Source organism: Pan troglodytes, chromosome 9 (assembly GCF_028858775.2).
Source record: "Pan troglodytes isolate AG18354 chromosome 9, NHGRI_mPanTro3-v2.0_pri, whole genome shotgun sequence".
NCBI lineage: Eukaryota > Metazoa > Chordata > Mammalia > Primates > Hominidae > Pan > Pan troglodytes.
Genome location: NC_072407.2, coordinates 37,377,262 through 37,392,173, shown reverse-complemented (window position 1 = coordinate 37,392,173; position 14,912 = coordinate 37,377,262). Strand labels below are relative to the sequence as shown.

At 47.5% G+C, this 14,912-nt stretch overlaps 1 protein-coding gene across 5 annotated transcripts in view; it reads right to left on the bottom strand.

Moving 5' to 3' along the window:
* Positions 1 to 8,965, bottom strand: part of KIAA1549L (KIAA1549 like) — a 298,917-nt gene extending 289,952 nt beyond the window's left edge. For 2 of the 5 annotated variants that reach the window (XM_063782837.1, XM_016920649.4), the window contains exon 1: positions 8,593 to 8,965. In XM_063782837.1, coding sequence (XP_063638907.1) covers positions 8,593 to 8,830 — 238 coding nt within the window. In that variant the 5' untranslated portion in view covers positions 8,831 to 8,965. The remainder of the gene's footprint in view (positions 1 to 8,592) is intronic. The other 3 variants (XM_016920650.4, XM_054661274.2, XM_016920651.4) reach the window with 2 other exon arrangements.
* Positions 8,966 to 14,912: the final 5,947 nt, after the last annotated feature.

The window sequence follows — 14,912 nt, the reverse complement described above, 5'->3', positions numbered from 1 at the left end:
GTTGTCACAACTAAGAATGAGGGGAGTTACTGACATCTACCAGGCAGTCAGAAATATTGCTAAACTTCTAATGCACAGGACAGGCAACCACAACAAACAACTGTTGAACCCAAAATGTTAATAGTGCTGACGTTAAGAAACCCTGAACTAGAGAAATCAAGACAGTGTTGTACTGGCATATGGAGAGAAGTACAATAGAACAGACTAGAAATAAACCCAGACATATATGGTGCCAAGATAAGTCAATGGACCAAGGATAGTCTTTTCAATAAGTGGTGCTAGAACAATTAAATATCCATATAAAAAAATTAACCTTGATTCTTACTTTGCACCATACACAAATATTAACATGAAATGGATCACAGACCTAAAAGTAAAAATAAAAATACAAAACTTCTAGAAGAAATCATAGATATTTGTGACCTTGGCACACATTAGGCAATTTCTATGCTAGGACACAAAAAGCACAAATCTTAAATTGAAAAGTTGATAGAGTTAATCTAAATTTAAAACTTCTCTCCTTTTTAAAAAAAAAAAAACAAAAAAAAAAACGCTGTTAATAAAATGAAAAGACAAGCCACAGACCGGGAGAACACAGTTGCAAAACACCCATCTGATAAAAAGACTTGTATCCAGACTATATAAAGAAAAGCTCAAAACTCAGTAAAAAGAAAACAATCCAATTTTTAAATGGGCAAAATAACTTAACAGACACTTCAAAGTAGAGATATAGATGGCAAGTAAGAACATGAAAAGATATGCAACAATAAAATTATTAGTAATTAGAGAAATGTAAACTAAAACGAATGAGATACCACTAAACAACTATTAGAATGGCTGACATCTAAATTAAAAGGAAAAAAAAAAGCTGACAATACCAAATGCCAGTGAGGATACAGAGGAACAACTAGAACTCTCATACATTGCTAATGAGAATGCAAAACTGTACAGCTACTTTGAAAAACAGTTTGGCAGTTTCTTATAAGGCGAAATACGTCCCTAACACATGACCAAGCAATCCCACCCCTAGGCATTTACCCAAAAGGAATGAAAACTGCCCACAGAAAGACTTCCATGTCATAAACTGGAAACAACCCACATGTCCATCAACTGCTGAATGCATAAGCAAACTGTGGTGCAATGGAATACTATTCCGCAATAAAAAGAACAGAATTGGTGATCGATGCAATGACACAGATGATTTTCAAGAGCATTATGCTAAGTGAAAGAAGCCAAATGCAAAATGTTATATACAGTACAATTCCATTTCTACGACCTTCTGGGAAAGGCAAAACTACAGGGATGGAAAATACATGGGTAGTTTCCAGGGACTGGGTGTGTTGGGGGAGTGGATTAACTGCAAGGGGCAAGAGGGAACTTTTTGAGGTGACAGAAATGTTCTGTATCTGGATTGTGGTGGTGGACGCATGATTGCACACTTTTGTCAAAACTCATCATGCAGCACACCTACAAAGGATGAATTTCACTGTATGTAAATTACACCTTAATAAACTTGACTTTAAAAAAAGAAGAAAAAGCTGGTGGCTGATGCGTGTGTTCTCTTTGTACTGCATGACATTTTAGAAATCTGAACTAATTGGTGATACTTGAAAACAAAAAGATTCTAAATAAAGATCTGCCTTTTGTTGAGAAGTCAGAACTATGGCACCCTGAGCCTCGGTCCCATGCAGGCTGCCACTAAGCAGTGGCTGCCTCTTTGAGCAACGCAGGCACTTGCTGTCCTGCCACATCCCCCAACCTGACCCAATTCATGGAAGTACTTTACCCACCTGCCACTGCACCTGCCCGAGTGAGAGTTTCTTGTCCTGGACCACGGGCTGCCTGAGAGCAGGGTCCAGGCCTGGCCTGTTCTCACTACACCCCCAGCATCTAGTGGAGAGCCTGACACATGCTGGGTGCTTGATAAACACTGCTGAATTAATATGACTCAGTTGCCACCTTCCCGCCAGCTCCTAAAACTGACATTTACAACACCCAGATTGCTAACTGCTCCTTTGGTCCTGAAGTCCCCAAAGAGAGTCACCATCCATGGCAGCCATCCCGTGACCCAGAATAATGTGTCCCTCTGTGTGTTTAGAAATCCCCTCTAATATGTTGTCAAGCAACGAAAATGTTTTAAGGTCATTCCAACTATTCATTTTTGTCTGGGGAAGAGTGGAGTTTTTGTTTGTCTTTAAAAAAAAAAAAGAAAGAAAGAAAGAAAACCACAATACGGGCTTGAAGGTTAATGAAAATGAAAAGGGAAGTGTGCACATTCATTTTGAATATTCTCAGATCATATTCCAGTAATTTGAGACTTGAGCTAAGTAAGCTTCTGAGAGATTCTCTGGTCGTCATCAGAATTTCAGGATCCTGAAGTTTCCATGGTGGTGGTCAGTTTGAGGGAAGGATGTGGTCAGCAAAGGGATATCTAACTTGTTTTATGCCAGTATTAAAAGGACAGTAACACTGTACTTTTAATATTTAATACACTTTCTTCTTTTCCTACCTCCTTGTTATTTTATTTTCTCTGTCTCTTGCTTGTCCCCCTTCTCCCTGAACCCCCAAATGCTGCAGTATCCCAGCCCCTCAGAGCCCTTCAGTCCCCCGAGGAGGGCCAGGGGAAGTCCCAGGGCAGGGAGAGGGTGCCAGGGACTCCTCCCTACAGCGCCCTGTGCTCTGGCCCCAAGATCATTTTCTTTACTTTGTGGGGATGGGAAGGATGAGATGGGAGGCAAGATTTGGGACATCTTGTAAGAATCTTTGAAGTACTAATCATACTCAGAGTAAAAAGTCAAAATATATTTTATTGGGCCATCTACATTTGGGGGAAAAACACCAAATCAAACACTCTGGTCATATGTCTTTCATGTTTAAAAACGAGAAAGTGTGAACACATATAATTAGACCTCATCTTAACCCTCCCTTGGCCCACCTCCCCCATGACTCTGCTTTTCTCTAGAGAAAAAACTTCAGAAGAATTGTCTTATGTGTTGCCTCCAATGCCTCTTTTTCCTTTCTCTCTTGAACCATCTGCAGTTAGAGTTTTATCCCCATCACTCTCAGAGCCACTAACCACCTTCACACCTCCAAACTCAACATGCATTGCTAGTGCCTATCTAACTCCACTCTCAGCAGCATCTGTCCAAGCCAGTCACGCCCTCCTCCTTGATTGCTTTCTTCTCTTAGTACACAGGACACCATATACACTTTCTTCTCTTTCTACTGCCTCATTGTTTTTTTCTCTATCTCTTGCTGGTCCCCTTCACCCTGAACCCCTGAATGCTGCAGTAATCCCAGGCTCATTGCTCAGATCTCCCTCTCTCTTCTCCATACTCACTTTCTAGGTTTCTTATTCACTTCCATGCTGATGGCTCCCAAATGTATGCCTTAGGACCTGTTATCGCCCTAGAATTCCAGACTACTTTGTTCAACTGGCAACCTGACATCTCCACTTGAATAAACATTTCAAGCTTTACATACCCCCAAATGAACTCTTATTTTCTTACCCCAAACCTGAACTGCTGTCTCAATTAATGGCAACTTCATCTTCCCAGTTGCTTGAGCCAAAGACCTTGGAGCCGTATCAATTACTCTCTTTCTCTCCTACCCTTTTAATCCACCAGATAATTCTACTAGCTCTATCTTCAAGAGACATCCAAGATCTAACCACTTCTGCTACCACCCTCTCTAAGCCATCTTCATCTGCAGATTGATTTCAACAACAGCTTCCTTCCTGATCTCCTGGCTTCCATACTTGACCTTACAGACTTTTCTCTCCACAACAACCAGGGTGATTCTTTTAAAACTGAAGTCAGATTATGTCACCTCTTGTTTGGATGCTCCAATGGCTGACCATCTCACTCCAACTAAAGTACCCAGTCATCACCATGGCCAGTAAGTCCTATAGGATCCAGCCCCATCTCTCTCTTCAACATCATTTCTCACTACTCTCCCTTTGCTCATTCAATTCTACACTGGCATTCCTGCTCTTCCTCAAACAACGCAAGCACAATCTCTGCTCAAGGCCTTTGCACTTGCTTTTCCCACAGCCTGGAATATTCTTCCCCCAGATTTTCACTGTCAGGTCTACTCAAGGCCATCTCCTCAGAAAGGCCTCCTCTCACCACTCCATCTAGACAAGTTCATGTGTGAAGGCACTATCCCCTACCCTGATTTATTTTGCTCCATAGAGCTTACCATCACCCGACCTACAGGTATTTGCTTATTGCCACTTATTTCTCAAAATGGGGTCCACAAACTTGCATCGTCAGTATTACTCAAGTGCTTGTTAACAATGCAGACTCTCAAGCCTTATTTCAGACCTACTGAATCAGAATCCACATTTCAACAAGATCTTCACGTGATTGGTAAGCACAGTCAAGTTTGGACGGCACTGGGCTCAATATTCTGAGGTAACGGTAACGAACAAAAACAAGCCCCATTCTCTCTAATCCCTGTGAGAACAGGCCTTGTTTTTGTTCATTACTGTTACCTCAGAATATGGAGGCATTCAAAACATACTGAATAAAGGAATGAATGAATGAACAAATGAACTTGAACCTGTTCTAGACTCGACTGCAAGTTGATGATGTGTACAAAGAGGTTGGGGAGCGGCAAGGAGGACGTCCCAGGTCAAAACCATCTCCCTGCACACTGTTCTAAATTAGAAATTCTTTGGTATCGATTCATCAAGAAGAGCTAAGTATTCTAAATACATATGCGCCCAATGCAGGGGTACCCAGATTCATAAAATTCTTAGAGACCTACAAAGTTCTTTGAGACCTGCAAAAAGACTTAGACTCACACACAATAATAGTGGGGGACTTCAACACCCCACTGACGATATTAGATCATCAAGACAGAAAATTAACAGAAGTATTCAGGACCTGAACTCAGCTCTGGATCAAGCGGACCTGATAGATATCCACAGAACTCTCCACCCCAAAACAACAGAATATACATTCTTCTTATCACCATACGTCACTGATGCTAAAATTTATCACGTAATCAGAAGAAATTCTTTGGTATCAGCAAAACCTTCTATCAACATGCAAATATATTCCCTTAATAAAGCAGTCATTCACAACTTACTGTGAATTATTTAAATGAGACAGTATTCTAAAATCTAACAGAAACAGCCAAGCAGGGGGAACAGGAGGGTAGAGACTGAAAATTTAAGAAATTCCTATTCTGTGCTGGGTATTGTAACAGGCAATAGGCAAATGAAGGTAAATCAGGAACCAACAAGTTGGAGGGAGAAGCACACAGCCGCTCAGAGCCCTTCAGCCGGCAGAGGAGGGCCTGGGGAAGCCCCAGCATGCAGAGAGGGTGCTGAGGACTCCTCCCCACAGCGCCCTGTGCTCTGACCACAAAGAACCCTTTACTTTTCCTCTGCCAGAAATGCCACCATCAACACTGCCAACCCCACCTCATCCTTCAAGGCCCCCATGCCCCCAGAATTAACTATTCCCTCATTAGCTCTGATCACACAGCACAGAGGGCAAGGGCCTTGATCGCCCTCTTCTTGAGGAGCTTCTACAAACTGTCTCGTCCTTATTCACCTCTGTATCCCCTGCCCCTGCACAGCACCTAGAGACAGAGTAAACATTCCATCGTTTCTGCCATTTTAAAACAGCAGGTAGCATTCACTGAGCGCCTACTGTATACCAAGCACTGTTTTAAACACTTTAGATGCTTTAACTCATGTAATCCTCACAAGAACCCAATGAGATTGGAACTATTGTTGTCCCCATTTTCCAGATGAGAGAACTGAGACCCAGACAGTCACATTGAGTAGCTGCCCATGAACAGATGAGCACTATCCCTGTACATAACAGGCACACAGTAAATGTTTACTGACATGAACTGAATGGAAGCTCAGTAGTTAAAAAGAGAGTGAAGTCAAATTTGAGCTCTACCATTTTGCCCGGAGCCTGGATGGCCAAAGAGAATACAGGGTGTCAGTACTCAGTACTACAAAGAAACTTCTTTCCCACACCAACCTCCCGCATTCAAAACAGAGCTTACTGACTGGAAGCAAGACGGAAGATGGAGATGGAAGTTAGGAGTCTAATGGAGGGCAGTGAAGATGACAACAGCCTTTCCTTTATGTGGAAAAGAGAAGGAACTCTGATTCCTTTAGAATATTCAAGCAAAAGAGGCTGGGGTGGGGTGGGTGGAAGTAGACTGGGGACACACTGCAGAGTCTCCAGGACAGGAAGGTGCTGAACAATTGCTACAGAATTTTCCAGAAACAAATCTATGTTTGTCCATTTTTCAACCAAGACAAATGTCTGGCTTAACCTTCCTTAAACAACAAGGGAGAGCAGCCATGTAAATGATGGGACTGTAGCAAGCCAGCACTTTGAGTAAGATCTCAGACATCTCAGGGTCGGACGCATTCTACAATGAGTGGCAACACCAAACCGCAGCGACTCCTCAGAAAAAGTTCCAAACTAGGTTGTTTGCAGAAAGTCAAAGGCCCCAGAAATTGTCATTCATTCTCCTCCCTCCCTCCTGACACCACTTCTTCCCACAAACCCCTTAGGATGCCCTGCATTAGGCCCAGGACTCACCTACCCCGGGGTGAAACTGCCTCCAGTGGAAATCAGAGAACAAATGAGAGCAGGTAGGAGGTAAGAGTTACACACAGGGAACCCAGTGTTTAACCCTTCCACTGAGTCATGGAATTGAATCAGTGGCAAAACCCACAGAAAACCATGGAGCTCAGAGGTGGACTGTGAATCCACAGGTGGGCTGGACCACGGGAAGCTGGTCATAAAGGGGGACAGCAGAAAGTGCATCCAAAAAGCATAGAGGAAGCAACGAGTCGCTCGGATGAGACGGAGAAAGACGGAGAGGACTCTGGGGAGGAACATCAACTTTTAATGATTTTTACCATCACTGTAATCAAAGCATCTTTCCCAGCCCCGTATCCCCATGACCACCACACTGAAAGGAAAAAGAAAGAGGACACCAGGGCTAAACCCAAACAATGTGGATGAGAAGTCCCCTAAGTCAGGCTCTGGCGGTCTGAAAGAGGAGCCAAGGAAAGTCAGGGAGGTTCAGAAGGCTCAAGGTACAAAGGTCAGAAGGGAAATCAGAAATTCAAAACTGATCCGAGGAAATCACCCAACATCAGGCTGAACAGGAACAACACATGAAAGCCAGTTTCACATATTACAGATGGCTGAACAAATGAACATCATCCCAAAGCAAACATCTCATAAGCAGTTCACAAAAACGACCAAGGACTTGATATCCTTTAATCAAAAACAGGATGTATGTTTCTGAGCCAATGAATACCAAGGTATTTACGTGGGTCTTTCTCAGGCCTTATCTTTTAACAATTATGCCAAATACACATCACTAAAAACTGCTACAGGCATAAAAATCGGGGGCTAAAATTCGTCAGAGGTTTTTCTCAAGTCTGAGGCACACATCCAAAGATTCCTGAACTTTGTAACCACTATAATCGCAATAGAAAATTATCTGACAGTAACTCGCAAGCACAAGCACCACCTGTCCGTGACTCTTTAAGTGAATCGAAGGAAAATGGGCTCTGAATTAAGCTGCTGAAGACGAGAAATATTTTTAACTTAAAACTCTCTTATCTAAAACAATGTCAGCCCCTTTACAATTAGGAATTTTAATCTAATTTGGGGGAGGGGGTACTCTGAGAAAGAAGAAGTCATTAGTCCTTGCTAAAAAATGCAAAACTACAGGAACACATTATCTGAAGTGAGAAATATATTCCTTGATAAGGCAGTGTATCAAGAGCTCAGAATTTCGTCAGAAACACAAAAGCCTGCCCTTTCCAAGTGCAGGCAGTAATCATTATTATTTCCAGGACAACTGCTTACTGCACAGCTTAAGTTTTGAAGCACACTTAGCAGAAAAATCCACCCCCACCTAGAATACTTACAACAGATTTCTCAAAATTGTCCAAGGAATTACAGAAATCTATTTCCTGGGGATTGCTGGAAGTCTACAAGCCAAGCATGACTATTTTTAACTAACCTGCAAACAGTGGATTATATACTTAATGAGCGCCTGCATCCCTTTGCAAGGTGCAAGCAATTATTGGAGAGACCTCCTTCCCAAAAGAAAAGGGTTCCGCTATCAACACAGGAGAAACTGTGTTGATATTTGGGAAGCCGACACGCGGATTGCCTAAAACTCTCTAGCCATTTCATGCAGCTAAGACAAAGTGGACACTCAACAGAGAGCCCAAAATACCAGGGACTTTGCCACCCTGAAACGTGTTCTAATGATACATTTCCCGTTTAAGGTGTCCTAAACACACATCTTTCTCTAAATAAAGCGTGCCTGCGGGACCACTAGGAAGGTTCTACAACTTGTCCAAAAAGAAGAGGCGATTGCACCTTTTTTTTTCTTCCCCGCCCAAAGTGCCTTCCCGAAAGACAGATTTCTGACAGTTCGCCTGCTGTTGCAGCAGTAAAGGGCGGAGAGAATCCCAGAGCCGGTGTTGCCAATACCTCTCCACCGCCACCTGGGCAGGTATGGGTCCCGTCCCGCCGCCCCGCTCCTCCAGAAACCTCCGCGGACGCCCCGCCGCCGAGCGCTTACCCGGGTCGGCCTGGCCGTGCTCCAGGAGGGCCGCCAGCAGCAGGAGTCCCAGCAGCAGCGTCGGTGGCCGCGGGGGCGCATCGTGGGACGCGCCGGCCCCGGGGCCCCTCACGCCCGTGCAGCGCGCGGCTCCCCAGCCAGCCCGACCAAGCCCACGCGCCACGGGCCGGCCCCCGCGCCCCCGCGTCGCGGGCCCAGCTTCCCTTGAGCCCTGAGGCTTGGCCTCCTGCGGAGCCATGGGGACGCTTCACACATCCAGGCCGCTGCCTCGCTCTGCACCGCGCCAGGGAGCCCAGCCCTCGGCGCCCCGGTCCTCACCGGGCATCGCCGGCCACGGCCCGGGCGCCAGAGGGAGGGGGCGCCGAGCGGCGCGACTGGCTCGCTCGTCCTGCCGCGCCCGGGGCGGGCTCCAGGGAGCCGCGGCTTCACCCGCGCAGGGGCCGGGCCCGCATGGAGCCGCGGCGGGCGCGGGCCGGGGTTCCCACGGTGCCTGTCGCCGCGCGCCGGCGCGATTGGGGTGGCGAGGGTGGGACGGGCGCCGCCCGGGGCCCGCTCCCCCGGGCCGGCTCCTGCAGAACTAGGGGGCGAGGCTGCCGGGAACGGGGGTGGCGGCCGCGGGGCGCGCTCGGGTCCCTCCCTCCCGCCGCCGCTGCAGCCTCGGCGCCCCGCTGTCCTGGCTCCTCGCTCCTCGCTGGGCTTCGGGTTCCAGCCCCGGCTCCGGCTCGGGTTCCCGGGCCGCGAGTGCTACCGCAGCTCAGAGCGGCGCCTCATTGACAAAGAAAGCACGTAGCCTCCGGATCGGGCGAGGAGGCGAGGCCGGCGCGCGCGCGCAGCCCCGCGCGGAGCCACCGCGCGCTCCCCGCTCCCGCGCGCCCGGCCGGGCTCGAGACCCAGGAGGGGGACCCCTCCCGGCGGCTCCCGCGCAGCTGAGGTCCTTAAAGGGAGGGCTTCCCTCCCCTCCTGTCCCCCCTCTAGAGAAGGGAAGGTTGGCGGGAGAGAGGTCGTCTGGCCGGGGAGGGGGGTCATGGTCAACGTGCCCAAGCGGCAGGAAAGCTCTTCCGCCTGGATTTTGGGAAAGCTCTTTGTAGAAGGGCGGGCGCGCTTTGTGCTGTTTGTTCACTACTTCTCCGAGGGGCCAACGGACACCTGCATGCCAGTTTACCCCTGAGGAGCTCAAGCGGCTGTGGGCTAGTTGCAATAACACGCTGGATTAAAACACATTATAAATATTTGTTGCAGCCACACTACGTGCAAAGCATTACACTGCGCACTGGGAAGACTGGGGGAAGTTTTTCCAAAAAAGTCTGTTCCCCCAAACAGGAGAGTCAGGCAGCTCCTGCTCAGAGGGACAAAAGGCCCAGGCGTCACCTGAGTTGGTCCCCTGCTCTTCGCCCTTGATAGCCTTGATGGCCTTAGCAAGTGACCTGGCTCATAGGCGCCTCATCCATCCCCAGTCACTGAGTATCTATTACGGGCCCGCTGTTTGCCAGCATCTGTGTTAGGCACTGAGGATACAAGCAGCGGGGAAACACACACGTCCTTGACCCGGTAAAGCTCAGACGCTATTCACTCAACAATCCTTATTGACTGCCTGCGATGTGCCAATGACAACAGCCATAAACAAAATCCCTGCCCTAGTGGGGGTTCACCCGCAATAAACAAATAAGTAATAGAATATTAGACTGGTAAATGCCGTAAAGAAAAATCAGTGTAAAAGAATGAAACGTGGGGAGGGGGTGTTGCAAATGTTAAACATTGTGAAGAAAGGCCTCGCTGAGAAGGTGACGTTTGAGCCAAGATCTGAAGGAGGTGAGAACAAGCCATGCGCGAAGAGCATTCCAGATACAGGGAACCAAAAAGGCTAACATCCCGGGGCAGAGCGTGCCTGGTGTGTTAGGGCACAGCAACTTAACCAGGGGATCTGGAAAAGTGTTAGGTTCTAGTTATTGAGCATCTGCAGGATAGAAATAACACCACATTTCATCTAAGACACATACTTTTCACATGTTAACTTTTCAGAAGTCAGGTGTGTTCTTATAATATGTCTAAGATTTGTTGAAATATAGTAATGCCTTGTTGGGGGTTATGATTTAATTTTGTTCTTTAATTAAACTAGTTGGGCTGTTTTGGGTTGTGTTAAGAAACTTGCAGTCTGGCCTGGCACTGTGGCTCACGCCTGTAATCCCAGCACTTTGGGAGGCCGAGGCAGGCGAATCACCTGAGGTCAGGAGTTTGAGACCAGCCTGGCCAACATGGTGAAACCCTGTCTCTACTAAAAATACAAAAATTTGCCAGGTGTGGTGGTGCATGCCTGTAATCCCAGCTACTTGGGAGGCTGAGGCAGGAGAATTGCTTCAACCCGGAAGGCAGAGGTTGCAGTGAGCCAAGATTGCACCACTGCACTCCAGCCTGGGCAACAGAGGGAGACTCCTTCGAAAGAAAGAGAGAGAGGGAGAGAGAGAGGGAGGGAGGGAGGAAGGGAAAGATGCAGTCTAGTTGAAGAGATAAAGCAATTCACTAAATTAGTTGGAGACACTGTGAGAAAGCCAGCCCATGGTCATGGTTCAGGCAGCATCACAAGATGAACGGCCCTGCAGCCGGTGGTGATCCCACGGACAAGGCGATGGGGAATGAGGATGTCAGGCAAAGAAGAACTGAAACAAGGGCAGGGTATAGACTCACTTAGGTGTTGCAGAAAAGGGAGCCCCTGGAGAGAGAAGTGGGCGGAGCAGAGGCAGGGAAGGAGGCAGGAAGATTGGTCTTGGAGCAGTGGGCCTGCCTGTTTGAGACCCAGAACTCTTATGCTGAGGCCAAGTTGTGAAAGGCCTTGGACACATCTGAAGGAGAGGGAGAGGGGAAGATAAGTCACTCTCAGGAGCACCAATCCTGTATCAGGCTCTGAGTTAAGAGCTCCCGAGAACACACAGGTGGATGTGATGGGGGAAAACACGAACCCTTTAGTAGCCACAGCTTCCCCCACCCACCCCTTTTCTGCACCTGGACAATTGTGGTGTTGATGGTGAGTCAGGAACTGAGGAAGCTGGACAGGCTGGCTGCATTCACCCGGGAAGCGACTGAATGTTACTGGCCTAAAGAGATATAAAAGATCCAGCAGGAGAGACGCTGTGTGCAAAGCAAGAAAAGCAAGACCTGAACACAGCTGGCTTCTCCATGCGAGTTGAGAGAGATTGATTTGGGGGCAACTGCCCTGGGGTTGGGAGATAGCAAATGCATATCTCGAGAAAGTAAATTCTGTATTGTAAATGGGATTTTGCCTTCTCCATTATTTGCCAGACTTACACAAATTATAAATTACATTTCACGTATTGGTTGTTGCACTGGTGTTTCAATGAATTCGTCTCCCTGATGAGACTGACCTCAAGACGAGATACCATCCCTTTCCTCAAGAAGCCTACAGTCAGCCGGGTGCAGTGGCTCACGCCTGTAATCCCAACACTTTGGGAGGCCGAGGTGGGTGGATCACGAGGTCAGGAATTCAAGACCAGCCCGACCAAGATAGTGAAACGCCGTCTCTACTGAAAATACAAAAATTAGCTGGGCATGGTGGTGCATGCCTGTGATCCCAGCTACTCGGGAGCCTAAGGCAGGAGAATTGCTTGAACCGGGACCCAGAAGGCGGAGGTTGCAGTGAGCCGAGCTCACACCACTGCACTCTAGCCTGGGCTACAGAGCAAGACTCCATCTCAAAAAAAAAAAAAAAAAGAAGAAGAAGAAGAAGCCTACAGTCTAATGAGGGGGACAGACACATGCAGCAATAACTTCAGAGCAATGTGCTGAGGATGCGATAGAGGTACGTGCAGATCACTCATCGCCATGGGAATGTGAGGAAGGGGTGGCTATTTCTGCCTGGAGGAGAAAAGGCAAAAGAAGGAAACATTTAAAGTCGGAGTTTGCCAGGCACAGCCAATGGCACGATAGAAAGCCATGAAAGTCTGCAGCATTTTACAGGGAAAGATAAGGTATCTGGTGAGAGAAGCACAGAGGGAACTTAGGGAGATTCAGCCTCCAGGCAGGGGAGCCAAGTTACAGGCAGATGTTGAGAGCCTGCGATGCCATGGCATGGAGTTTGTACCTTATTCTTACCCAGGAGGAACCACTCCGGAAGGGTTCTCTGCTGGAGCAGGAAGCTTGGTGAGATCTTTGACTCATGAGTCATTGATTGGTGGGTGACTGTATAGACTCTGAAACTTTACTTAGATTTAAATTCAGGCCTTACCATTTACTAGCTGCTTAACTTTGGGCACATCAGATAGAGATTACTCTATATCTCTCACCTATAAAACTGGAAATGATAAGAGTGACTCCCTCATTGAATTGTCTTGAGGATTGAATTGATACATGTCAAGCATTTAGAAGAATACTTGACACACAGTAAACACTCAACCAATCTTATTATATGACAATTGCAACCCTCTTAAACCATAAACTCTTTCATTAATTTTAGTCTATTTCTAGGGCTTTGGGGCTTTCTCAGTGTGTAAATTTATTGCTACATAGCTTTCAAAAGTCAGTGTGTTTTGTGCAAAGCATTTTGTTAGGCTGGGAAGAAAGAACAATCTTTGGGCAATTGTTTCAGGCCCACAACAGAAATTTCTGCCATTCATAGAGGGGAAATCTCTGGGCCTCTGCTTTCATTCTTTTTAAAACAAGCAGCTATTTCTCCTCTAGTCAAGAACTCTGTTGCTGACACTCCGTGCTGGAGCAAAGCCCACGTCTACACTGAACTCCTTTTGTGCACCCAGGACCGTTCTAGACTCTAGGATTCCTACAGCAAGCAAGGCCTTGTCCCCACCCTCACTGAACTCCGTACTTAGGAATAAGTGGGGGAGGCTGGGCACGGTGGCTCACGCCTGTAATCCCAGCATTTTGGGAGGCTGAGTCGGGTGGATCACTTGAGGTCAGGAGTTCGAGACCAGCCTGGCCAACATGGTGAAACCCCATGTTGAAACCCTGGCTAAATACAAAAATTAGCCAGGCATGATGGTGGGCGCCTGTATCCCAGCAACTAAGGAGGCTGAGGCAGGAGAATCACTTGAACCTGGGAGGCAGAGTTTGCAGTCAGCCAAGATAGCACCACTGTACTCCAGCCTGGGCGACAGAGTGAGACACCATCTCAAAAAAAAAAAAAAAGAGTAAGTGAGGGAGATGAGTAAACACTCAATTATGCCACAGTTCAGTATATGCTGTCGGGCGGGGGGGGGCGGGAAAGGATGCTGTGGGCTTCTGCAGAGGAAACTGCTGAGAGAGGAGGTTAGGGAGGCAAGCAAGGGACTGGTGCCATGGTGTATATTGCAGACATTGAGACAGAAGAAATTCAAAACAAAAATTTAAATATGGTTTTCTTTGCTTCCGTGCCCTTGAGAAAACACTGGATATAACAAGGATGGGTTTTTTACTGGGCCCTTCCTGCCTGGCACTGTCCTGGCCCTGAGAAAAATGCTTATCATATGGGTTCCCCGCAGACAGCAACTGCCCCCAAGGGCAAAGAGATGCAGCTGAATTAACAGTAGCGCAGTAGGGAGCTTAGGGACAAATTTTAAAGCAGAGGAGTGGTGAATGTGTGTTCCAGGAAAATCACTCTGGCCACCTTGTAGAACGGGTACAACAGGGGTGAGATAAAGAGGAGGCCGACTATAAGAAGGCTGTTGCAGAAACGCAGGTCAACTTGCTTTCCCCTCCCCCTTATATCTCAACCTGTTTTTCTAAAAACAGTTTCCCAGGCCCACCCCAAGGCCCAGCACGTCGGGCCCAGCAAGACGGTAACAGCACCCACTAGGACCAGCCCCTAGACTCCGGGGTGAGTGAGACTGATCTCAGTCCTCAGGGTGTCCCCCACAGCAGCCTAGCTACTCAGTGTTTGTTGAGTTAAACTTGACATCCATTGATGACATTTCAACTCCTCCAGGTTCTGGCTAATTATCCTCTAAATCCTCCAGGGGGGCCAGGCTCAGTGGCTCACGCCTGTAATCCCAGCACTTTGGGAGGCCTGGGCGGGTGGATCATTTGAGGTCAGGAGTTTGAGACCACCCTGGCCAATATGGTGAAACCCCATCTCTAATAAAAATAGAAAAATTAGCCAGGCATGGTGGTGCACACCTGCAATCCTAGCTACTCAGGAGGCTGAAGCAGGAGAATCACTTGAACCCGGGAGGCAGAGGTTGCAGTGAGCCGAGATCATGCCACTGCACTCTAGCCTGGGCAGCAGAGTGAGATTCCGTCTCAAATAAATAAATAAATAAATCCTCCAGTGGGAGGAGGCAGGGTCTTTTGTTTGTTTTTTAACGCTCAAAGGTCAATCT